General features: G+C 42.8%; 1 protein-coding gene across 2 annotated transcripts in view; it reads right to left on the bottom strand.

The window, feature by feature from the left end:
- Positions 1 to 23543, bottom strand: part of LOC139375948 (homer protein homolog 3-like) — a 33875-nt gene extending 10332 nt beyond the window's left edge. The window contains exons 1-7 of one of the 2 annotated variants that reach the window (XM_071117924.1): positions 22977 to 23543; positions 22581 to 22629; positions 16845 to 17001; positions 14965 to 15096; positions 14764 to 14871; positions 6857 to 6990; positions 3487 to 3643 (exon numbers count right to left, since the gene is read on the bottom strand). In XM_071117924.1, coding sequence (XP_070974025.1) covers positions 3487 to 3643; positions 6857 to 6990; positions 14764 to 14871; positions 14965 to 15096; positions 16845 to 17001; positions 22581 to 22603 — 711 coding nt within the window. In that variant the 5' untranslated portion in view covers positions 22604 to 22629; positions 22977 to 23543. The remainder of the gene's footprint in view (positions 1 to 3486; positions 3644 to 6856; positions 6991 to 14763; positions 14872 to 14964; positions 15097 to 16844; positions 17002 to 22580; positions 22630 to 22976) is intronic. The other variant, XM_071117926.1, reaches the window with a different exon arrangement.
- Positions 23544 to 26547: the final 3004 nt, after the last annotated feature.

Genomic DNA, 26547 nt, shown 5'->3' with positions numbered 1-26547 from the left:
CTGAATCTAACGCCTGCCTCAGACCACTCATATAACAGCTACTGAATCTAACGCCTGCCTCAGACCACTCATAGAACAGCTACTGAATCTAACGCCTGCCTCAGACCACTCATAGAACAGCTACTGAATCTAACGCCTGAATCAGACCACTCATAGAACAGCTACTGAATCTAACGCCTGCCTCAGACCACTCATATAACAGCTACTGAATCTAACGCCTGCCCCAGACCACTGATATAACAGCTACTGAATCTAACGCCTGCCTCAGACAACTCATATAACAGCTACTGAATCTAACGCCTGCCTCAGACCACTCATATAACAGCTACTGAATCTAACGCCTGCCTCAGACCACTCATAGAACAGCTACTGAATCTAACGCCTGCCTCAGACCACTCATAGAACAGCTACTGAATCTAACGCCTGCCCCAGACCACTCATAGAACAGCTACTAAATCTAACGCCTGCCTCAGACCACTCATAGAACAGCTACTGAATCTAACGCCTGCCTCAGACCACTCATATAACAGCTACTGAATCTAACGCCTGCCTCAGACCACTCATAGAACAGCTACTGAATCTAACGCCTGCCTCAGACCACTCATAGAACAGCTACTGAATCTAATGCCTGAATCAGACCACTCATAGAACAGCTACTGAATCTAACGCCTGCCTCAGACCACTCATATAACAGCTACTGAATCTAACGCCTGCCTCAGACCACTCATATAACAGCTACTGAATCTAACGCCTGCCTCAGACCACTCATATAACAGCTACTGAATCTAACGCCTGCCTCAGACCACTCATATAACAGCTACTGAATCTAACGCCTGCCTCAGACCACTCATATAACAGCTACTGAATCTAACGCCTGCCTCAGACCACTGATATAACAGCTACTGAATCTAACGCCTGCCTCAGACCACTCATATAACAGCTACTGAATCTAACGCCTGCCTCAGACCACTCATATAACAGCTACTGAATCTAACGCCTGCCTCAGACCACTCATATAACAGCTACTGAATCTAACGCCTGCCTCAGACCACTCATATAACAGCTACTGAATCTAACGCCTGCCTCAGACCACTGATATAACAGCTACGTGTATCGGCCCTCCCACATCACTTTATACACATATCTCCACTAAACATATAATCACATGGTTTATCCTTCTCTGTGATTGCTGATAACTACAGAACAAAGTTGACTACAAACCAGTGGTGTTATTAAAGTACTTAAGTAAAAATACTTAAATTGTTTTTGGGGGAATCTGTTCTTTATTATTTATATTATTGACTACTTTTACTTCACTACATTCCTAAAGAAAATAATGTACTTTTTACTCCATACATTTTCCCTGACACCCAAAAGTACTCATTACATTTTGAATGCCCAGCAGGACAGGAAGTTAGTCGAATTCACACACTTATCAAGAGAACAAGCCTGGTCAACTCTTCTGCCTTTGATCTGGTGGACTCACTAAACACAAATGCTTAATTTGTAGATGATGTCTGAGTGTTGGAGTTTCCTCCTGGCTATCAATAAATCAAAATACATGTAAAAAACTGTTTGGTTAATTTAAGTAATTTGAAATAATTCATACTATTACTTTTGATACTTAAGTATATTTAAAACCAAATAGTTTTACTCAAGTGATCTTTTACTGGGTGACTTCCACTTTTACCTGAGTCATTTTCTATTAAGGTATCTTAACTTTTACTCAAGTATGACAATCGGGTACTTTTTCCACTACAGCTACAAATACAAAGTTGTCAATGTCTATGCAATTGATACAAACAAGCGACGTATGAAAATATACTTCAAATGAAAACCGAGATGACTGCATTACAATATAAACAGGACCCGGTTTCCCAAAAATATCATTAGAACGTTCATAGTAGCATCGTTAAATCTCTGACATGTTTCCCAAACCATTGTTATTAACGTTGCACTTGAGCTTGTAAGAGCTGATCCATCGCCAGTATTGTGAAATAATTATAATGTTAAGGTAAGATTTGAATGGAGAAAGCTGATCTGAGCGCAGCCCTTCCTTTCTTTCGATCCAATCACTATCGACTCATGCTCCAATGACACACTTATAAACCGTTCTCTCTGCATGGTGTTTTTGGTAAATGCATGTCACATCTTCGTCTGTTGTAGGAAAGATTCATCGTTAAATCACTCGTAAATGTAGGTTTTATTGGGCCCTGGGTGGCTTGTCTTTTTAGAGGAGGTTTAATGTAAAGACGTGGAGGATACAAATCTTCTGGGACGACTGATATATATTCACAGTACAGTTAAACAACGACAGAAACATTGCATGAAATGGTAGAATAATAGTGGAGATCAATTTTATCGGGCTAGACTAGACATTATAAGCCCAGACCACTCAAACCATTGAAGTATTTGAATCCAAAGGTTTTTAATAAAAGGCTCGGAAACCAGCAAATTCCATAAGTTTTAAGCTGCCAGCAACCCTGAAAATACATTATATTGATGACATAGAAGTGTAAAAAACAGACAAAACACTTAATTGACTGGACCCATTTAGCATTGACGCAATGGAGAATGTCTCATCATCCACTTGTCTAGTAATCCTATGTATCACATGTATATCTCAGGGATGGGAGGTAAATGGGATTCCATGTGTACTCCAAGCCACAGATGGATGACATTCTTTGCATTCAGACTAATGACGCCTTAGAGAAATAGATGTGATAGTGAGAGCATGCAAAGAGCATGTTTATACTGCCCAGTAATCCAAACCAACTGACACACCTTGAATAAAGCTTCAGGGGAAAAGCCTGCAGCATGACAAGGACAGTGTTGTCAGAGGATGATAAAGTGAACTACCAACTGATGTGTCCTTCCACTTTTCTCCAAAGACTTTCACAAGACAAAAAAACAACAACATTGCATGAAAATGATGACCCAATCAAAAACCTGCATGACCTCCCCCCGGCAGAGAACCGGCACGCCGGAGACTTTCAAAAGCTGTCAGTGGCAGTGACTCATTAACCGATCACGTTTGAACAAGACTTTACTGCTACAGTGGCCCACCGCCTTCTCTCTCCTCTCGGTCCACTCGGACTGCAGTGTTTTACAGCACTATCAACATCTTACCTCCAGGTCACAGCGTGGAGATATTTATGGAGTGAGCGAAGGTAACATGAGGCGAGGCATCAGGCACGTGTCTATTCCTCAAGAGGCTGAAAATAACTTCAAATCTTCATGGTGCTCTATGGTAATGCTTTTACTTGTACTTTCCATTGCACAACTAGGAATGTAACATATCTTTACATTTCTACAAATGTATTTTCTGTTTTCTTGAGTGGTTGCATGCACTTGCATAAATACATTGAACTTTAACATTTACCTAGCATTCCACTGAGACTTGGTCCACTCAACATCTGTGGAAACGGATCTGACATGGCGTCCATAGTTCTATGCTAAAGAAAGTAAAGGGATGACAACACTCACCTGGTCTCGTAGCCTCTCCGTCTCCTCCTGGTAGGCAGCTAGCTGCTTCTTCCACTGCTGCACGTTGTTATTAGCTTCATGTAACGCTGACACCAGCTTGGAGTTGCTGTCCTGCAGGGTGAAGAGCTCTGCTTCCAGGTTCATCTCGCAGATAGACCTGGAAGACATTGGCAAAGACCTCAGACAAGCATTCTCTGGCCACTCTGGAATTGAAAAGAATGAGGGGACATTCACTACATGCTGGAGAGAGGCTCAATGGAAAAGACTGGCAATCAAGAGTGTCCGTATTTGTTCAACTCTGGGGTACAATTTGTGCAATTGGTCCATTAAATATGTTCCTGTTCCATGTTCTTAGATACCATGTTATTCTACGATTAGAAAGCTTAAGGTTATCCAATCATAGCAACTCACCATGGCAACCATAGAATAAGCCTTGTGTAGTAATAATGGACAACAGGGACAAAAGCAGAGTAGAACGAGTGACTGAATGGCAGGGAAATATTCACATTTGAGTCATTTAGCAGACTCTCTTATCCAGAGCGACTTACATGCATGTGGGTAACTTTCTCCCTCTGTGTGTGAGTCATCAAATTATCTTTGCCCCACTCCCTTTTGTCTTGTCTGGACCCTGTTTCCCGTTAACATGTTTATTCAATGGGAAAAACTTAATCAAAACAATCATAACTAAAGCAAGATGGCACCGACAGACATGGTCACCCTGTTCTTAGCTCCTAGTCAATTTTGCAGTATTTCGTTTTTTTGTGTGTGTTATTTCTTATATTATTTGCTCAGAATGTTTTTTGCCTTATTACCTACAGCCGAAAGTAACTTTTGAATATTAGATTGGCTGTCATTCACCAGCATTTCGACCAGAAATTTGACTTTCCAAAATTGGATCTTTTGTTTGAACTCCCTCGAGGTAATTCCATGAACGACATCACCGGAGAAGAGGAGCAAACTATAAACCGCATATCCTGAGGCTGTATTTATTGTACCTGGGGACTTTAATAAAGGAAATCTGAGAAAAATGCTACCGAAGTTCTATCAACACATCTCATGTGCTAATCACGCATTGAGCAGTCTTGAACATTACTACTCCCCCTTCTGGGACAGCTACAAGGCCCACCCCACCCTCCCTTCACCAAATCAGATCAAGGTTCCATTTTGTTCCTCCCCTCCTATAGGCAGAAACTTAAACTGAAAGTGCGAACCACCACATTTAACCATGGCAAGGTGACTGGAAACGTGTACAAACAGACCAGCTATGCCCTCCGTAACGCAATCAGAGAAGCAAAACGATTGTACAGGGACAAAGTGGAGTCGCAATTCAATGGCTCAGACACGAGACGTATGTAGTAGGGACTCCAGACAATCAATGATTATAAAGGGAAAGTCAGCCATGTCGCAGACACCGCTGCCTCACTCCCGGAAAAGCGAAACACCATCTTCGCACTCTTCGAGGAAAATATTGAGCTGCCGACGCGGGCCACCATAGTTCCCTCCAAGCTCATCACTAAGCTCAGGGCCCTGAGTCTGAACCTCGCCCTGTGCAACTGGGTCCTGGACTTCCTTACGGGCAGACCCTAGGTGGTGACACCTAGGGGTGACACCTCCACCACGCTGATCCTCAACATGGGGGCCCCACAAGGGTGCGTGCTCAGCCCCCTCTTGCACTCCCTGTTCACCCATGACTGCGTGGCCACACACGTCTCCAACTCAATCCTGAAGTTAGCTGACGACACAACAATAGTAGGGCTGATTAGCAACAATGATGAGACAGCCTACAGGGAGGAGGTGAGGGCACTGGCACAGTGGTGCCAGGAAAATAACTTCTCCATCAACAAAACAAAGGAGCTGATTGTGGACTTCAGGAGACAGCAGAGAGAGCACGCCCCAATCCACATTGACAGGGCCACAGTCGAGAGGGTAAAAAGCTTCAAGTTCCTCGGCGTGCACATCACTGACAACCTGAAATGGCCCATCCACACACAGACAGTGTGGTGAAGAAGGCACAACAACGCCTCTTCAACCTCAGGAGGCTGAAGAAATTTGTCTTGGCCCTTTAAAACCCTCACTAACTTCCACAGATGCACCATTGAGAGCATCCTATTAGGCTGTATCACTGCCTGGTATGGCAATTGCACCATCCACAGGGCTCTCCGGAGGGTGGTGTGGTCAGCCCAACACATCACCAGGGGCACACTGCCTGCCCTCCGAGAGATCTACAGCACCCGGTGTCACAGGAAAGCCAAGAAGATCATCAAGGACCTCAGCCACCCGAGCCACAGCCTCTTCACCCTGCTACCATGTAGAATGCAGAGACAGGCCTCCCGGGTGGCGCAGTGGTTAAGGGCGCTGTACTGCAGCGCCAGCTGTGCCATCAGAGTCCTGGGTTCGCGCCCAGGCTCTGTCGTAACCGGCCGCGACCGGGAGGTCCGTGGGGCGACGCACAATTGGCCTAGCGTCGCCCGGGTTAGGGAGGGTTTGGTCGGTAGGGGTGTCCTTGTCTCATCGCGCACCAGCGACTCCTGTGGCGGGCTGAGCGCAGTGTACGCTAGCCAAGGTGGCCAGGTGCACGGTGTTTCCTCCGGCGCATTGGTGCGGCTGGCTTCCGGGTTGGATGTGCGCTGTGTTAAAGAAGCAGCGGCTTGGTTGGTTGTGTATCGGAGGACGCATGACTTTCAACCTTCGTCTCTCCCGAGCCCGTACGGGAGTTGTAGCGATGAGACAAGATAGTAGCTACTACAACAATTGGATACTACGAAATTGGGGAGAAAAAGGGGTAAAATTTTTAAAAAAAATGTAAAAAAAAAGAATGCGGAGACAGTACAGGTGCATCTAAGCTGGGAGACTGAAAAACAGCTGTCTCCAGGTCATCAGACTGTTAAATAGTCACCACTAGCCCGGCCTCTGCCCAGTACCCTGCTCTGAACTTAGTCACCGCGATGCAGTGCCTTAGACCACTGCGCCACTCGGGAGGCCCTAGTCACTGTTATTAGCCAGCTACCACCCAGTACTCTACCCTGCACCTTAGAGACTGCTGCCCTATGTACATATGAACACTGGTCAGTTTAATAAGCTTTACATACTGTTCTACCCAGTTTATACTGTATTGTAGTCTCATCCTATATAACTACTGCTGTAAACACCTTTCCTATTGATATACTATCAATACATACCATTATATATATATATATATATATCCTCTTTGCCTAAATTATGTTTTTCTGTTTGAACCTTGGAGATAAAATGGAATACTTGAGTTTAACACCAAGAACATTTCTACAAAACATTCGGTGTACTTTCAGACAATGAAAAAACCCTGGCTTGAGTGAAACTTTGAGGACAAGAGCGTGTATAAGTGGGTTACCCTTCAGAAAGCATCTTTTTAATACGCTCCTTCTCAGAAGACAGTGTGATGTCTGCGCTTTGGCTGCGGAACATCTTGTCCTGAGGACCGTTCACACACATCACCGGCGGAGACTGGAGCTCGTCACCGAGGTCCTAAAACACAACACAAATAATACACTAAAAGGGGCAATCTGCAGTTGAAACAATAACAAAACACTATTTTGGTAAAAAGCTGAGGAAAGTGGCTGGAGAAATGTAACCACTCTCAAATTAATAGACTGGGCTATGGATGCAAGGAATGACCATCCATGATATAAAAATGATAGTTTTAACCATGTTTTGAGGCTAAATAGTGTTTATTTTATTGCCTTACAACCTGGAATTAAAATTGATTTTTTGGGGGGTTTGTATCATTTGATTTACACAACATTCCTACCACTTTGAAGATGCAAAATATTTTTTACTGTGAAACAAACAAGAAATAAGACAAAAAAACAGAAAACTTGAGGGTGCATAATATTCACCCCCCCCCCCCCCCCCCCCCCCCCCAAAGTCAATACTTTGTAGAGCCACCTTTTGCATAAATTACAGCTGTATGTCTCTTGGGGTATGTCTCTACAAAATTGGCACATCTAGCCACTGGGATTTTTGCCCATTCTTCAAGGCAAAACTGCTCCAGCTCCTTCAAGTTGGATGGGTTCCACTGATGTACTTCAATCTTTAAATCATACCACAGATTCTCAATTGGATTAAGGTCTGGGCTTTGACTAGGCCATTCCAAGACATTTAAATGTTTCCCCTTAAACCACCCGGGTGTTGATTTTGCAGTTTGCTTATGTGCTGGAAGGTGAACCTCCGTCCCAGTCTCAAATCTCTGGAAGACTGAAACAGGTTTCCCTCAATAATTTCCCTGTATTTAGCGTCATCCATCATTCATTCAATTCTGACCAGTTTCCCAGTCGCTGCCAATGAAAAACATCCCCACAGCATGATGCTGCCACCACCATGCTTCACTGTGGGGATGGTATTCTTGGGGTGATGAGAGGTGTTGGATTTGCGCCAGACATAGCGTTTTCCTTGATGGCCAAAAAGCTACATTTTAGTCTCATCTGACCAGAGTTCCTTCTTCCATATGTTTGGGGAGTCTCCCACATGCCTTTTGGCAAACAACAAATATGTTTTCTTATTTTTTTTCTGGCCACTCTTCCATAAAGCCAGATCTCTGGAGTGGTCCTATGGACAGATACTCCAATCTCCGCTGTGGAGCTTTGCAGCTCCTTCTGGGTTATCTTTGGTCTCTTTGTTGCCGCTCTGATTAATACCCTCCTTGCCTGGTCCGTGAGTTTTGGTGGGCGGCCCTCTCTTGGCAGGTTTGTTGTGGTACCACATTCTTTCCATTTTTTAATAATGGATTTGATGGTGCTCCATGGGATGTTCAAAGTTTCTGATATTTTTTTATAACCAACCCTGATATGTACTTCTCCACAACTTTGTCCCTGACCTGTTTGGCGAGCTCCTTGGTCTTCGTAGTGCTGCTTGCTTGGTGGTGACCCTTGCTTAGTGTTGCAGACTCTGGGGCCTTTCAGACCAGGGTTATACACTGCTCAAAAAAATAAAGGGAACACTTAAACAACACAATGTAACTCCAAGTCAATCACACTTCTGTGAAATCAAACTGTCCACTTAGGAAGCAATACTGATTGACAATAAATTTCACATGCTGTTGTGCAAATGGAATAGACAACAGTTGGAAATTATAGGCAATTAGCAAGACACCCCCAATAAAGGAGTGGTTCTGCAGGTGGTGACCACAGACCACTTCTCAGTTCCTATGCTTCCTGGCTGATGTTTTGGTCACTTTTGAATGCTGGCTGTGATTTCACTCTAGTGGTAGCATGAGACGGAGTCTACAACCCACACAAGTGGCTCAGGTAGTGCAGCTCATCCAGGATGGCACATCAATGAGAGCTGTGGCAAGAAGGTTTGCTGTGTCTGTCAGCGTAGTGTCCAGAGCATGGAGGCGCTACCAGGAGACAGGCCAGTACATCAGGAGACGTGGAGGAGGCCGTAGGAGGGCAACAACCCAGCAGCAGGACCCCTACCTCCGCCTTTGTGCAAGGAGGAGCAGGAGGAGCACTGCCAGAGCCCTGCAAAATTACCTCCAGCAGGCCACAAATGTGCATGTGTCTGCTCAAACGGTCAGAAACAGACTCCATGAGGGTGGTATGAGGGCCCAACGTCCACTGGTGGGGGTTGTGCTTACAGCCCAACACCGTGCAGGACGTTTGGCATTTGCCAGGGAACACCAAGATTGGCAAATTCGCCACTCGCGCCCTGTGCTCTTCACAGATGAATGCAGGTTCACACTGAGCATGTGACGCCGTGGAGAACATTCTGCTGCCTGCAACATCCTCCAGCATGACCGGTTTGGCGGTGGGTCAGTCATGGTGTGGGGTGGCATTTCTTTGGGGGGCCACACAGCCCTCCATGTGCTCACCAGAGGTAGCCTGACTGCCATTAGGTACCGAGATGAGATCCTCAGACCCCTTGTGAGACCATATGCTGGTTCGGTTGGCCCTGGGTTCCTCCTAATGCAAGACAATGCTAGACCTCATGTGGCTGGAGTGTGTCAGCAGTTCCTGCAAGAGGAAGGCATTGATGCTATGGACTGGCCCGCCCGTTCCCCAGACCTGAATCCAATTGAGCACATCTGGGACATCATATCTCGCTCCATCCATCAACGCCATGTTGCACCACAGACTGTCCAGGAGTTGGCGGATGCTTTAGTCCAGGTCTGGGAGGAGATCCCTCAGGAGACCATCCGCCATCTCATCAGGAGCATGCCCTGGCGTTGTAGGGAGGTCATACAGGCACGTGGAGGCCACACACACTACGGAACCTCATTTTGACTTGTTTTAAGGACATTACATCAAAGTTGGATCAGCCTGTAGTGTGGTTTTCCACTTTAATTTTGAGTGTGACTCCAAATCCAGACCTCCATGGGTTGATACATTTGATTTCCATTGATCATTTTTGTGTGATTTTGTTGTCAGCACATTCAACTATGTAAAGAAAAAAGTATTTCATAAGAATATTTCATTCATTCAGATCTAGGATGTGTTATTTTAGTGTTCCCTTTATTTTTTTGAGCAGTGTATATACTGGGATCATGTGACACTTAGATTGCACACAGGCAGACTTTATTTAACTAATTATGTGACTTCTGAAGGTAATTGGTTGTGCCAGATCTTATTTAGGGGCTTCATATCAAAGGGGGTGAATACATGTGCACGCACCACTTCTCCATTTCTTGTTTTGAATTTTTTTATTTTATGAAACAAGGTATTTTCTTCATTTCACTCCACCAGTTTGGACTTTTTTTGTGTTATGTCCATCACATGAAATCCAAATAAAAATCAATTTAAATGACAGATTGTAATGCAACAAAATAGGAAAAACGCCAAGGGGGGGAATACGTTTGCAAGGCACTGTATATTCTTCAAGAATCAATGGGTACATACATATCACTAATTTATAAGTCCAAAAATGTATGTAGCAACTGCAGATTTCCCCTTTAAACCAATACCAAAGAAGCCCGGGGGTGCAGTGTCTTCTGGTTTTTGTTAATTCTTTAGGTACCTGATTGGCTGATCCAGGTCACTTACCTGGTTTCCCAGGTTGAAATTAGTAACAGGTAAAAGGAAAAGGAAGAAGACCAGCTGAGGCTGCATGCAGTGCATTCGAAAAGTATTCAGACCTTCACTTTTTGCACATTTTGTTACGTTACAGCCTTATTCTAAAATGCTATGAGATTCGAAATTGAGCTCAGGTGCATCCTGTTGCCATTGATCATCCTTAAGATGTTTCTAGTCCACCTTTGGTACATTCAATTGATTGGGCATGATTTGGAAAGGCACAAACCTGTCTATATAAAGTCCCACAGTTGACAGGGCATGTCAGAGCAAGAACCAAGCCATGAGGTTGAAGGAATTGACCGTAGAGCTCCAACACAGGATTGTGTCGAGGCACATATCTGGGGATGGGTACCAAAAACTGTCTGCAGCATTGAAGGTCCCCAAGAATACAGTGGCCTCCATCATTCTTAAATGGCCTAGTTAAATAAAGGTTAATAAACAAATTCTTCTCCCGGGTAGCGTAGTGGTTAAGGGTGCTGTACTGAAGCGCCAGCTGCGCCACCAGAGACTCTGGGTTCGCGCCCAAGCTCTGTCGTAACCGGCCGCGAATGGGAGGTCCGTGGGGCGATGCACAATTGGCCTAGCGTTGTCTTGGGTTAGGGAGGGTTTGGCCGGTAGGGAAATCCTTGTCACATCGCGCACCAGCGACTCCTGTGGCGGGCCGGGCGCAGTGCGCGCTAACCAAGGTTGCCAGGTGCACGGTGTTTCCTCCTACACATTGGTGCGGCTGGCTTCCGGGTTGGATGGCGTTGTGTTAAGAAGCAGTGCGGCTTGGTTGGGTTGTGTATCGGAGGACGCATGACTTTCAACCTTTGTCTCTCCCGAGCCCGTACGGGAGTTGTAGCGATGAGACAAGATAGTAGCTACTAAAACAATTGGATACCACGAAATTGGGGAGAAAAAGGGGTAAAATTCATAAACTAATTCTTAAATGGAAGAAGTTTGGAACTACCAAGACTCTTCCTTATAGGTGGCCGCCCGGCTGAGAAATTGGGGAGGTGGGGAGTCAGGGAGGTGACCAAGAACCCAATGGTCACTCTTGACAGAGCTCCAGAGCTCTGTGGAGATGAGATAACTTTCCAGAAGGACAACCATCTCTGTAGCACCACCAATCAGGCCTTTATGGTAGAGAGGCCAGACGGAAGCCACTCCTCAGTAAAAGGCACATGACAGCCTACTTGGAGTTTGCCAAAAGGCACCTAAATGACTCAGGCCATGAGAAACAAGGTTCTCTGGTCTGAATCCCAAGCATCACATATGGAGGAAACCTGCCACTATCCCAACGGTGAAGCATGGTCCCGAGTGGAGCAGTGGTCTTAGGCACTGCATCTCAATGCAAGAGGCATCACTACAGTCCCTGGTTCGAATCCAGTCTGTATCACATCCGGCTGTGATTGGGAGTACCATAGGGCGGCGCACAATTGGCCGAGCGTCGTCCGGGTTTGGCCGGGGTATTTATTTATCTTATTTAACTAGGCAAGTCAGTTCATTCTTATTTACAATGACAGCCTTGGGGCAGTGGGTTAACTGCCTTGTTCAGGGGCAGAACGACAGATGTTTACCTTGTCAGCTCGGGGATTCGATCAAGCAACCTTTCGATTACTAGCCCAACTCTCTAACCGCTAGGCTACCTGCCGGCCGTCATTGTAAATAAGAATTTGTTCATAACTGACTTGCCTAGTTAAATTAAGGTTAAATAAAAAAATAACTTTTTTTAAAAATGGTGATGAAAGCATCATGCTGTGGGGATGACAGGAACTGGAAGACTTGTCAGGATCGAGGGAAAGATGAACGGAGCAATGTACAGAGAGATCCTTGATGAAAACCTGCTCCAGAGCTCTCAGGGCCTCAGACTGGGGCGAAGGTTCACCTTCCAACAGGACAATGACCTTAAGCACACAGCCAAGACAACGCAGGAGTGGCTTCAGAACAAGTCTCTGAATGTCCTTGAGTAGCCCAGCTAGAGACCAGACTTGAAGCTGATTGAACATCTCTGGAGAGACTTGAAAATAGCTGTGCAGCGACGCCCTCCATTCAACCAGACAAAGCTTGAGAGGATCTGTAGAGAAGAATGGGAGAAACTCCCCAAATACAGCTATGCTAAGCTTGTAGCGTCATACCCAAGAAGACTTGAGGCTGTAATTGCTGCCAAAGGTGCTTCAACAAAGCACTGAGTAAAGGGTCTGAATACTTATGTAAATGTGATAGTTATTTTTTTTAAATTATACATTTCTAAAAACCTGTTTTTGCTTTGTCATTATGGGATATTGCACGTAGATTGATGAGGGATTTTTTTTTAAATAATGCTGTAACAACACAATGTGGAAAAGTGAAGGGGTCTGAATACTATTTAGGGTAGCCTAGTGGTTAGAGTGTTGGACTAGTAACTGAAAGGTTGCAAGTTCAAATCCCCGAGCTGACAAGGTAAAAATCTGTCGTTCTGCCCCTGAACAAGGCACTACAGGATGGTAAAAAAAAAATATATATATATATAATGTCCTGACTTTACCATCCTTGATGGGAAAAGTATGAGTAATATACTATTGTAGTCTGGCGCTATCTAGAAAAAGTATTCCCTACCTGTCGTGGTTTTTACAGTACGTCATCCTTTCACAGTTACATCACTCCTATTTCAATTTCTCTGTAGTTTAGTTTTGCCATGGGGAGTGAATTACAGTGCCTTGCGAAAGTATTCGGCCCCCTTGAACTTTGCGACCTTTTGCCACATTTCAGGCTTCAAACATAAAGATATAAAACTGTATTTTTTTTGTGAAGAATCAACAACAAGTGGGACACAATCATGAAGTGGAACGACATTTATTGGATATTTCAAACTTTTTTAACAAATCAAAAACTGACAGAGAAGGTGTTTGCTGTTGTGAGATAAAGAACAGCTTGTTTTCCTCTGAGCGTCCACGCTGTGGACACCTTCCGAGGCACTGTAGCCCTCTGCCACAACAGGAGTGTCAGAAAGCCTGATGTCACCAGAAGGTATTTCAAGGACATCAATTTTAGCAGCATGCCAAGTCTTGAGGATCGTCCATTCTACTGCAATGTTCATCATACTCTGAGAAACTCAACCTCACGAAGACAAAGACCCTGGATTTGTTTGATTTGCTGGACTATTCTTTGTCATAGCGTAATGGTACTACAATTGGCCATTCTTAGACGTAAATGGCTATCAAACAAACATGAGACCCACCTGTGAGAACTGGAGGAGAAACCCCAAGTCATCCGATAGCAAGAGAGTAAAGAACACACCAATATAAATTTAACACACTGTATTGAAAGCAATAAGGCCCGAGGAGATGTGGTATATGGACAATATACCAAGGCTAAGAGCTGTTCTTATGCACAACGCAACGAGGAGTGCCTGGACACAGCCCATAGCTGTGGTATATTAGCCATATTCCACAAACCCTTATTGCTATTATAAACTGGTTACCAATGTAATTAGAGCAGTAAAAATTAGCATTTTGTCATACCCATGGTATACGGTCTGATATACCACAACTGTCGGGCAATCATCATTCAGTGCTCGAACCACCCAGCTTACATTAAACATTTTGTTAACCTCTGACTGCCATAATCATAATAGTCTAGTGATCAATGAAATTAAAATGTTTAAGAGAGTGCTAAATAGTAGAAATACATCTAAATGACTAGTTTTCAGGGGTTTGGTTTTTCATTATCGCCATTACAACACTAACTGTGCTGGATGAGGAATGAGAGACACCACTTGAAAATGACTCAGCCACAAAATTGAGGAGGGTTAGGCAAGTTTCTCATGATCAGGCAGATGGATAATTGTTCTCTATTGATCAATTGACCCGAGCAAGACTACATTTTCAACATTTCAGGGGCTTCTGCAGTGAGCAGACACAGCCAGCCAGGCAGAGCACTGGGCTGCATTGGATCATTTTACCATCGCCCTAGTTTTCCTTTCACTTTTAGAGACAAATGACCCAGTTCATCCTTCTTACGGCTCCTTCCCATCTCTTTCCCAGCCTGCAAAAAGACCTGGGAGATAGCAGATAGCAGGAGTTCCACAGACTCTCAAACGTTCGGCAGACATGGTTGTCTCAAAAAGATTTCTCAGAGGCTTTTCTCTTAAAAGCAGTTTAAATAGTCATGGAATAACTGGGCACTATACTTTGAACAATATTCCCAATGTTTCTAAAATACCTCTGGAGTTTTAGCACTGAAGCACTGTGCTTATGTCAGAGCTCACCTGTGGGGCAGCGATGCTGAGAGCAGTGTTGACCAACTCCATCTTATCCTGCGACTTTTCACGTGCAAGACGGGCAGCCTCTTTCACCTCCTTAAACCGCTCAGAAAACTGAGGAGAGACAAGAGATAAACGCTTGTCCATAATTAACTACATTATTTTAGGACACCAGACCCTTAATGTGGAGTGAATTGAGATCTTCACCTGGTGCAGCTGCTGCTCTGTAGCGAAGCCCAGGCCGTAGACCGTGTTGGCCCTGCTGTCTGCCCACTGGCCGAACTTCTGCGAGGTCCTGGTGAACGTCATGCTCGGTGTGATGGTGCAGTTGATGATGGCCTGCGGATAGAGCAGAATCGCAATAGTGGAAACCAAGACTGTTCTCAGAGCAGACCTGGTCGTAGCTAGATATGTTCGAGTTGTGTCAGGGACAATTTCAGCATTTTTCCAGACAAAATCATGACCTACTGCAGTAGCAGTTACTCACCTCAGCTGATGAAAATCAATAGCTATCATGCTATTCAAATAATGATTCATGTTTATGCCAAAGCAAGGACTTTTTTTCTCAGAAAATAAGTAAAACATTTGGGCTCATTACGGGAGCATTTGCTTGTATTTTCAGAATATCCCAACGGATGGTTGCAAATGCGTTGTACAAACAGATGTTTAAACAAATCTGGAGTCTAAAAAACCAGTTAACTCCTTTGGAAAGGTATTTTGAGCCTAATAACGTGATAATGTGACATACCCATATTTCAGATTGGACCGTGGGTGCATTGGCAATCTATAGTTTGCATTATTTTTCAGATGTAACCAAGAAATTACTCTTTCTTTGACTGACCTACCCTTTCAACAGATTAACAAGCATTGCATCAGGCAGCCGTAGACATGGCTACAGCCCCTCATTTTGTTTCAGGTCACATGAGAAAAAACATTAAGCAGACCTATTTATAACCTTTTGCGTCAGCTGCAGAATTACTATAATATAACTGACTTAAACACCCAGAATCAGAGGGCAAGGGCAGCTTAAAGAAGAGGAGGTTTTTTAACAAACGATTACGAGAGTCTGGGCCAACATGTTTCACATGACATGGTACAAAAGATTACCACGTTGCCAGACACAAGACAAGGGGAATTGGGCTGCTGATCACAAGGTCTGCAGGGAGTGGGGAATGTGGGTCAGACCAGAGGTGTTAAGGGGAGATCAGATAGATTCCAGGGTGGCATGGGGAGTTGATCCAAATCCAAAGCTTGTGAGGAAGACGAGCCTTGATCTTGTGAACGCTGTTAGGTGACATTGATTTTCTGTTCACATTCCAGTTCTTCTTGACTTAACAATGGTTTAATTGTTTTTAAATTAATAAAACGTGTAGAACCACTGCTTTAATGTCTAGCATCGTAAACAACTAAGGTCTGGAAGGATAAATAACTTTACAGGGGAAAGTAAGAGTGAACAGAAACAATCTTAAACAGGTCCAGGCTGACCTGTTACATATTCCAGACTCATATTTAGTGACTCTCTTTTCCATACTGGACTATGCTATATTGGCTAGAAGAAGACTTTTGTGAACTTGAGACCATATTCTTAACCAACCCACTCAATCCTGTGAAAATCCCTCAAAAAGGATGTTTTCCCTTAAATCACAGTTTTCAACAAGACACATTCACATAATCCAACCGTGGCATGCATTCATGTTCCAGAGTCAACCCACAACGCAGTACAGGGTTTCCACTAGTTGCCGCAGACACAAAGTCAAAATTGTCCATATCGTAAAAGTTCATCAAAATGAAAATGTGTTTTTTGGTCTTAATTTTAAGGTTAGCTGTGTGGTTAAGTTTAGGGTTAAGGTTGAGTTAGTGACACTTAATTGGGGAGAACGGGCTCGTGGTAATGACTGGAGAGGAATCAGTGGAATGGTATCAAATACGTCAAATACATGGTTTCCAGGTGTTTGATGCCATTCCATTTGCTCCGTTCCGGACATTATTATGAGCCGTTAAAATCACATTTTAAGAAGAGAAATTGTAAAAATAGGTGAGGTGGCTGTGGTACCTAGTGACGACCACAGTACAGCTGCATGGCTCACCTTCGTACCACCCACGCTGATGATGCGGTACACGTTCCTGTTGCCGTCGTAGAAGAAGGAGACGGTGACGGCATGCTTGCTGGCGGGGATCCAGTTCCTCTTGGTGTTTGGGTCGATCTGGAACACATGGGCCCTGGCGCTGAAGATTGGCTGCTCCCTGGGGAAAGGTGTGGACATGGAGCTAAGCATGTGAAGACAAATGGTGGCCAAGAGTTTCCTATTCCCTACAAAGCCCTGCAAATTTGAGTATGTGAAGACTAACGAAAAGACAACTTTGTTTCTGACTCACAAATAAAGATTTTTCTGAATAATTATTTTATTATTAGTGCAGTGGAAGACTGACACATTTCTTCCATTGTTTAAAATATTGAACACTGTTCACTAAACAAATTGACAATTCATACTTTCGGACAAACGCATTATATTCTAATCGAGACTTATTGTTCATGTTCTGATGAATAAGAAATATTAGCAATTTCTTTGTGCTTTCGGGGAGGAACAACAACCTCCTAATCCTCCCATAATGGGACACAGCTCCCATACTTGACTGGCTGCCATAATGCTACAGATGTTGGTGTCACCTTTGGCAGCTCTCTCAATCCAACCCTAATTTGCCCGTGGTTGTGGTTAGCATAAGACTGTTGACTAAAAAGCTCTGAACCTTTGCCCAAGTCCCCTCCCCATCCCTTCTTCTGCCAGCGTGACCATGCTAAGTATCCTAGATACGAGGTAAATATTTCAAAGCAACAATGTCACTGGTGTTCTAGTATGGTTTGGCAACTGTGGCATGGAAAATTTCAACCCAACCAAATCCGAATGACAACAGTGGAAAGACCTCACACAGAGGGAGAGTTAAAGTCCAGTGACTGTACGGAGCAGAGCAGACAATAGATCATAACCTACCTAAGTCTAACCTGTAAAAAAAAAAAAAGTCATTCAAAAAGCCATTGGATTACGTACACAGTAAAGTCAAAAGGATTATACCTTGATGCTACTGATTGATTGTTGCCCTTTTCACCTTCATCATATTCAATTCAAATCTGTAGAAGCTATGCAGGACAGAAAATCCACTGCAGTTAGAGGGTTGTTGGTACAAAGAAACCCACTAAATGTCATAGCAACATGACATGGTCTTAGGTGTCTGACTGTTTACTAGGTATGGATTAGCAGTAGTGGATGATTATAACAACATATGGTAGTGACGATCTTATCCATTTCATTGGCTGATGAAATCTAATAATTCAAATAAATGTATCACAAAAATCAAGTAGAAAATTGATGGATGATTTATGACATGGCGAATACCAGGTCACAGCGCACATTAAGCTGTATCCAAATTAAACTCAAGTTTGACCTCTTCAGTGACACACAAATCCAGTGATGGAGGTAAGCAGACACACGATCATACAATATCTTCGAAGGATGGATTTAAATGAATTGGATTTAATCGTTGTTCTGATTCTATATGCCAGGATCTCTAAATCCCAGAAGTTCTGGTGTTTTGGTGTACCATTTTAACTGCAAGAATTTGTTTACAATGACAACTATTGGTTGTCAGATAGTCTGTGCTATTACCTTCCATGTCAATACTTTGTCACTTTAACCCTACTGCAAATAACAACTATCACCATCAAAGACTCACAGACACACTCTCTCTCTCAAACACACGATGGGCTTGAGGAAGGAGACAGAAGAATTCTCTGTCTCATCACATGGTAATCCCCCTTTTGTCAGCTGATCTCATGCTTAATAACCAGCTTCTGTAAGGCAAACAGTAACCCCCAGGCTCAGACAGACACTGATCAGAAGGTTGGCCAGACAGGGGACAGGAGCAGTACTGTGGAACAGAGGGTTGGCCAGACAGGGGACAGGAGCAGTACAGTAGAACAGAGGGTTGGCCAGACAGGGGACGGGAGCATTAATGTGGAACAGAGGGTTGGCCAGACAGGGGACAGGAGCATTACTGTGGAACAGAGGGTTGGCCAGACAGGAGACGGGAACATTACTGTGGAACAGAGTCAGCAAGATAGGCAACAGAGTTTGGCAGACTCACGTTGAGACATGAAAAAGTAAAAGCTACCATGTTGGTACTTGGCACCAATGCTTCCCAAATCATTAGCTTACATATGATGCAATTGACTGACATTGTTGGGTTAAACTAAAATGCCTCTCTCTACGGTAAAGCTCTTTTCAACGTGGAGCGATGAAACTCACATAAATTATGAATACACAACTATACACTTACCTCCTACCGTAAAATGTGCTAATTATGTTGGCAGCCATTTAGAAAAAGTTATCCAGGTCACACCACCACGTGATATCATTGAAAAGCGCAGAATGTCCTCTCAAAGGAACAAAACACAGTGGCATGTATGGCCTCAAAGAGAAAGGCCATGAGAGACCTGAGGAAATGTGTCATGTTTTAGACGATTGTCTTTCTGTGGAAGCTAACTGGATAACGGATCATATTAACATGTTAAACAGATGGACATGGCTAAGTAGGATGTGGTGTTGTGTGTACATATACTACACACACACACGACCAGGGTTCGAATTATACATTCACTCTTGGGGTGTTGAAAATATTTGACAATTTTGCGGGGGGGGGGGGGGTGGGGGGGGGGGGCTCACATTGATATTTCAATTATTATAAGAGGGCCTTGTTATGGGGTGCCCAGCCTCTCTAATTTTAACCCTGCACACAGTTTGAAAATATTGATTGGTTTAATTATATTGTATATGCTCCCGCGGTTAAATAGGTGAGCAGAACTCCACCATGATAGGACATAGCGAGAAGATCCCATTTCAGATAATTCAATTACTACATATTCTGGCAATGGAAATTCCACAACACTGCTTTATCGATAAATGCATTACCTAATAATCTATTACGGTTTACAACTGCTTTAATTCATGTTAATTAATGTACCCCTATTGTAGAAGTGTTATCACTCACACTATCCATTTCTAACAGGTTATTACAGTTTATTGTTCTACACGCTGTAAACAGAATAATTGACATGGATGCTCTTCTAGAGGAGATTCTGGGGCACACAGCGCTGGGAGAACTTCTCTCCTTGATTTAGTACAGCAATAATAGGTCAGGGCCTCAGAGTTATTTCAGAAATGTACTGCTCAAATAAGGTAGTGGTGGTCTCTGCAGTACCACTAACATCATGTGGGATAAACAGATAAACAGCACAAAAACTAACTGATTTACTTTCAAAATCAAGTTTGAAGCCACTTAATATCAATATAAGATCAATAAACAATATAGCTAGTGTGATAATGTTCTTAGATGCAAATCAACATCACTCCAAAACATTGATATGTAATTCCAGAGCATTACTACATACAGTCGGAAGTTTACATACACTTAGGTTGGAGTCATTAAAACTCTTTTTTCAACCACTCCACAAATTTCTTGTTAACAAACTAGAGTTTTGGCAAGTCGGTCAGGACATCTACATTGTGCATGACACAAGTAATTTTTCCGACAATTGTTTACAGACAGATTATTTCACTTATAATTTACTGTATCACAATTCCAGTGGGTCAGAAGTTTACATACACTAAGTTGACTGTGCCTTTAAACAGCTTGGAAAATTCCAGAAAATTATGTCATGGCTTTAGAAGCTTCTGATAGGCTAATTGACATCATTTGAGTCAATTGGAGGTGTACCTGTGGATGTATTTCAAGGCCTACATTCAAACTCAGTGCCTCTTTGCTTGACATCATGGAAAAATCAAAAGAAATCAGCCAAGACTCCAGAAAAAAAAGTGTAGACCTCCACAAGTCTGGCTCATCCTTAGGAGCAATTTCCAAACGCCTGAAGATACTACGTTCATCTGTACAAGCAATAGTACGCAAGTATAAACATCGTGGGATCACGCAGCCGTCATACTGCTCAGGAAGGAGAAGCGTTCTGTCTCCTAGAGATGAGCGTACTTTGGTGCGAAAAGTACACATCAATCCCAGAACAACAGCAAAGGACCTTGTGAAGATGCTGGAGGAAACAGGTACTAAAGTGTCTATATCCACAGTAACACGAGTCCTATATCGACATAACCTGAATGGCCGTTCAGCAAGGAAGAAGACACTGCTCCAAAACCGGCATAAAAAAGCCAGACTACAGTTTGCAACTGCACATGGGGACAAAGATCGTACTTTTTGGAGAAATGTCCTCTGGTCTGATGAAACAAAAATGTAACTGTTTGGCCATAATGACCATTGTTATGTTTGAAGGAAAAAGGGGGAGGCTTGCAAGCTGAAGAACACCAACCCAACCAAGAAGCATGGGGGTGGCAGCATCATGTTGTGGGGATGCTTTGCTGCAGGAGGGGCTGGTGCACTTCACAAAATAGATGGCATCATGAGGGTGGAAAATTATGTGGATATATTGAAGCAACAGCTCACGGCATCAGTCAGGAAGTTAAAGCTTGGTCGCAAATGGGTCTTCCAAATGGACAATGACCCCAAGCATAGTTCCAAAGTTGTGGCAAAATGGCTTAAGGACAACAAAGTCAAGGTATTGGAGTGGCCATCACAAAGCCCTGACCTCAATCCTATAGAACATGTGTGGGCAGCACTGAAAAAGTGTGTGTGAGGAAGGAGGCCTACAAACCTGACTCAGTTACACCAGCTCTGTCAGAAGGAATGGGCCAAAATCCATCCAACTTATTGTGGGAAGCTTATGGAAGGCTACCCAAAACACTTGATCCAAGTTAAACAATTTAAAGGCAATGCTACCAAATACTAATTGAGTGTATGTAAACTTCTGACCCACTGGGAATGTGATGAAAGAAATAAAAGCTGAAATAAATCATTCTTAGTACAATTATTCTGACATTTCAATTTTTTTAAATAAAGTGGTGATCCTAACTGACCTAAAACAGGGAATTTTTACAAGGATTAAATGTCAGGAATTGTGAAAAATTGGGTTTAAATGTATTTGGCTAGGGGTATGTAAACTTCCGACTTCAACTGTACTTACTTTAATGATCAAACATCCACACACTATTATTACACTAACAATCCATAGGACACAAGAGACTAGTGTCAAGAATGGGGTGGCCAATATAGTCTTGAGGTTAGAACGTTGGGCCAGTAACTGAAAGGTCGCTGGTTCAAATCCTGCGTCTGAAAAGGTGAAAACCTGTTGCTGTGCCCTTGAGAAGTTAACCTCAATTTCTCCAGGGGACCTGGACAATGGTGACACTGGATGTGACCCCACTCCTTGCGGGTGTTTCAGGGAGAGTTGGGATGTGTAACAGAAAAAAAACATTTCCATTACACTCTTGTACAAGTGTGTAACAGGACAGATATAACCTCCCCACACACAAATTATTATTCTCTCTCTTGTCCTGTAAAAGAAGAGGTCCTGTTTGCATCCCAAGGTCATTACACAAAGATTTTTACTGCCAACTGTCAAATGTTGGGATGGATCTCTTAATTTGGACTATGTAGTCAAAATGCCTCAACTGAAACAAGGACACAGACAGAAGTGGCTATTGAGTAGGTGCTCTGGGTCAATATGCCTCAACTGAAACAAGGACACAGACAGAAGGGGCTATTGAGTAGGTGCTCTGGGTCAATATGCCTCAACTGAAACAAGGACACAGACAGAAGGGGCTATTGAGTAGGTGCTCTGGGTCAATATGCCTCAACTGAAACAAGGACACAGACAGAAGGGGCTATTGAGTAGGTGCTCAGGGTGTAATATAACAGCAACTCACCTTTCTCGATGTTGAGGATACATCTTATAAGGCAGCAGAGGTATCCTTTCTATGGAAGAAAGAAATTAGCACACACTGACTGCATACATCAAGATGTTTTCATACAAAAAAATGTTTTAACATTAATACACAACTGGACTAGAAAATAAAAATGATGATAGATCCAAGTGTTCAGGGTGCCCTCGCTGCTTTTCAATGTATCATTAGAAATGTATAGGTACCCTACCTCAAGAACAAGGTACCCCAATATTAAAAAGCATTGTCCTGACCTTTTGAGATATGGTCCCGACTGACTGCAGGATAATAGCCTCAACTTTTCTCTCTCATAGCAAGTCATTTACCAGCGTCCAATGCAATGAGTCAGTGAGAGTTGAATGAGTTACTCGAGACACTTACCCCATTTCGTTGTAAAAGATGAATAAGATCTATTGGTCGAGCTGCAATGTGGGCTCCTTTATGTTGAACACTGGAGCTGTAAACCTTCCTCTTATTTGTGTCAGTATAGGGATGCTTCCGTATACCACCGGAATTGCACTGCAAAGGGCAAGAATTGGCTATGAATACTGTGGACATTCGCTGTCAATAAAATTATATGCGCTCTGTCCCTTCACTTGAAAAAGCTTGCCACGACGTCGGACATCGATGCCACCACGAAACTGGAGCAATGTGTATCATTAGCCACAGTCCGGCAGTCCATCATGTAGATTTCTCAGTTTTTCTTTCTGACTGCACTTCAGTAACCTTGTTGTAACGCAGTTCCTCGCGACGCTCAGGTTGTATTCCTCTTGAAGGTGCAATATGTGAGTGAAAAGCGTGCAGTCTTCTACACTGGTTACCAAGTATCGCTTGGCATGAGATACTTTTTTTATTGGTTACATTTCATATCCAGACAACACCAGCTGCGCGCGGTGCAGCGCTCTATGGCTACAATTTGCTACAGTTGGGGTTTCAACCCGTCTACATACACCACCACCTGCTGGTTACCGTTTGGTAGTGGGTCAAATTACGTTTAATCTAACACCGACAAAACTCACTACAGTAGTTTAGAGTCTACTTCACGGTTGACCATTCGCAAATAGATTAGGCGTAATAAACACTAACTAACCTGTATTTAATTTTCACATACCTCACCTTAAAACAAATTCCTTGAGCTCACAAGGACGCAATACTGCAGCCCCATGTAAACATGAGATTAGGGCCGCCTAGCCCAGATGTGAAGTCTATGAGCTCAGTGCTAGCAGTCGAGTTAATCATAATTCCTGTCATTTATCAAAAACAAGTTCAATTGTCCATCACTTAAAATGAGTGAAAAGAAACCTTTATTTTTTTCAAAGATGTTACAAGGATGACATTTCAGTGAGAGTATAACAGATGACCAAATAACTAGATAATCATAATCAAGCAATTTCCAAGAAAGAAAGAAACATCACTTCACTCCAAAGTAAAACCCTGCAGAAGCAAATAATGAAAATAAATGATACTAGGATGACACCAGCTATGGGGGGAGAAAGAGGACAAATCTAGACTATTTTGTGTCCTAATTGAAGGTTCTTGGCATTCCAAAATCCCTGTAACCCATGAGACACTCAAGAGTGGGGTTTTGTTTGAACGATATTTGAAGATGAGCAAAGATCAGTTACCATTTGTAGTGGACCAATATTTAATCTACTTGAACTCATTTCATACCCTAACCATTTAGTTGTATTGCAGCAGCACTTTATTTTCTCTTCGGGAGTTCCCCTTTTGAAACAATAGGCTAATTTCATAAAGAATGTTTAGTGATGAAACCTGATAATTGAGGTGTACAATCGAACAGCACATGCACAGGTTGTCAAATAGGGAAAGCTGTCAGAAATAACACATTTTCAAAATGTATTTGGAGGGATGTGGTTAATGTCTAGAAGATATGGATAGGTACAAACACATTTAGTCAGAATGGGTAACATCTTAAAATGCCTTTCCACAGGTGTTCATAACAGAACATGTTTAACCACATTAGCATACGACAATGACTTCTGAAAATCATAGCCTAACACGACTCAGCAAAATGACATAAAAATTGTCAGATGACACTATCACACATGGAATGGAGGGTACCGTAATGAATCATGAGTGATGGCTACATACAATTCAGAATTACAGAATGAAAGATTTCAGACCTAAAACTCAACACAGCAGGGAAGTGACAAGTAGGATTATCACAAAATACTACTTTTACACGTGAGAAATTTTACCATCAATGATACAAATTACAGTGCCTTCAGAAAGTAATCACATTTTGTTGTGTTAGAGCCTGAATTGAACATATATTAAAATTGAGATTGTGCCACTGGCCTACATACAATTCCCCATAATGTCAAAGTGGATTTACTTAATTTTTTTAATACAAAATAATAAAAAATGAAAAGCTGAAATGTCTTGAGTAAACAAGTATTCAACCCCTTTTTTTATGGCAAGACTAAATAAGTTCAGGAGTAAAAATCACTGTGTGCAATAATAGTGTTTATCATCTCTGTACCCCACACATACAGATCATTGTAAGGGCTCTCAGTCGAGCAGTGAATTTCAAGCGCAGATTCAACCATAAAGACCAGGGGAGGTTTTCCAATGCCTCACAAAGGGCAACTATTGGTAGATGGGTCAAAAAATGTAATAAGCAGAAATTGAATATCCCTTTGAGCATGGTGAAGTTAATAATTACACGCTTTGGATGGTGTATCAATACACCCAGTCACTACAAAGATGCAGGCGTCCTTCCTAACTCAGATCCCGGGAGTAAGGAAACCATTCAGGGATTTCAACGTGAGACCAATGGTGACTTTAAAACAGTTAAGAGTTTAATGGCTGTGAAATCCATCCTCAGTTCAACATTGTAGTTACACACAATACTAACCTAAATTTTTTTTTTTTTTTTTACCTGTAGAGAATAAAAAATATCACAAAACATGCATCCTGTTTGCAATAAGGCACTAAAGTAAAACTGCAAAAAAGTGTGTTAAAGAAATTAACTTTGTCCCGAATACAAAGCGTTGTGTTTGGGGCAAATCCAATACAACACATTACTGAGTACCACTCTCCATATGTTCAAGCATGCTGGTGGCTGCGTTATGTTATGGGTATGCTTGTCATCAGCAAAGATTAGGGAAGTTTTTTGGGGGATAATTTACAATATAGTTAAGAACATGCAAAATCAAAGAGGAAAACCTGGTTCAGTCTTCTTTCCAACAGACACTGGGAGACTAATTCACCTTTCAGCAGGACAATAACCTAAAACACAAGGCCAAATATACACTGGGGTTTGCTTACCAAGATGACATTGAATGTTTGACTTTGAATCAGCTTAACAATCTATGACAAGACTTGAAAATGGCTGTCTGTCGTTGATCATTGCTAGAGGTTGAGAATTTTTAAAGTAATGTACAAATATTGTACAATTCAAGTTAGTCCTAAATATTTTTAAAACTAAAAACATTGTATTTGGGACACTAAACATCAACTAAAGCTTGTAATGAATTATGTGGAATTTTAGCAAGTTGAGGAGACTAAACTGCTTGGAGCAACCCTGGATTGTAAACTGTCATGGTCAAAACATGTTGATGCAACGGTACCTAAGATGGAGAGAGGTCTGTCTTCTTAACTATCAACAAGGCAGGTCCTACAGACCCTAGTTGTGTCTCACCTGGACTACTGTCAAGTCGTGTGGTCAGGTGCCACAAAGAAGGATTTACAATTGGCTCAGAACAGTGCAGCATGTGTGGCCCTTAAATGTACACAGAGAGCTAACAATATTATGCATGTCAATCTCTTATGGCTCAAAGTTGGAAAGATTTAGTCAATCACTATTTGTTTTTGTAAGAAGTATTGACATGCTGAATGCACACCCATGCATATCCCACAAGACATGCAACCAGAGGTCTCTGACTACATGGAACTCTATTCCACATCAGGTAACTGATGCAAGCAGTAG

The sequence above is a fragment of the Oncorhynchus clarkii genome, chromosome 20 (assembly GCF_045791955.1).
Source record: "Oncorhynchus clarkii lewisi isolate Uvic-CL-2024 chromosome 20, UVic_Ocla_1.0, whole genome shotgun sequence".
NCBI classification, from domain to species: domain Eukaryota; kingdom Metazoa; phylum Chordata; class Actinopteri; order Salmoniformes; family Salmonidae; genus Oncorhynchus; species Oncorhynchus clarkii.
This window is presented reverse-complemented; position numbering and strand designations above follow the sequence as displayed.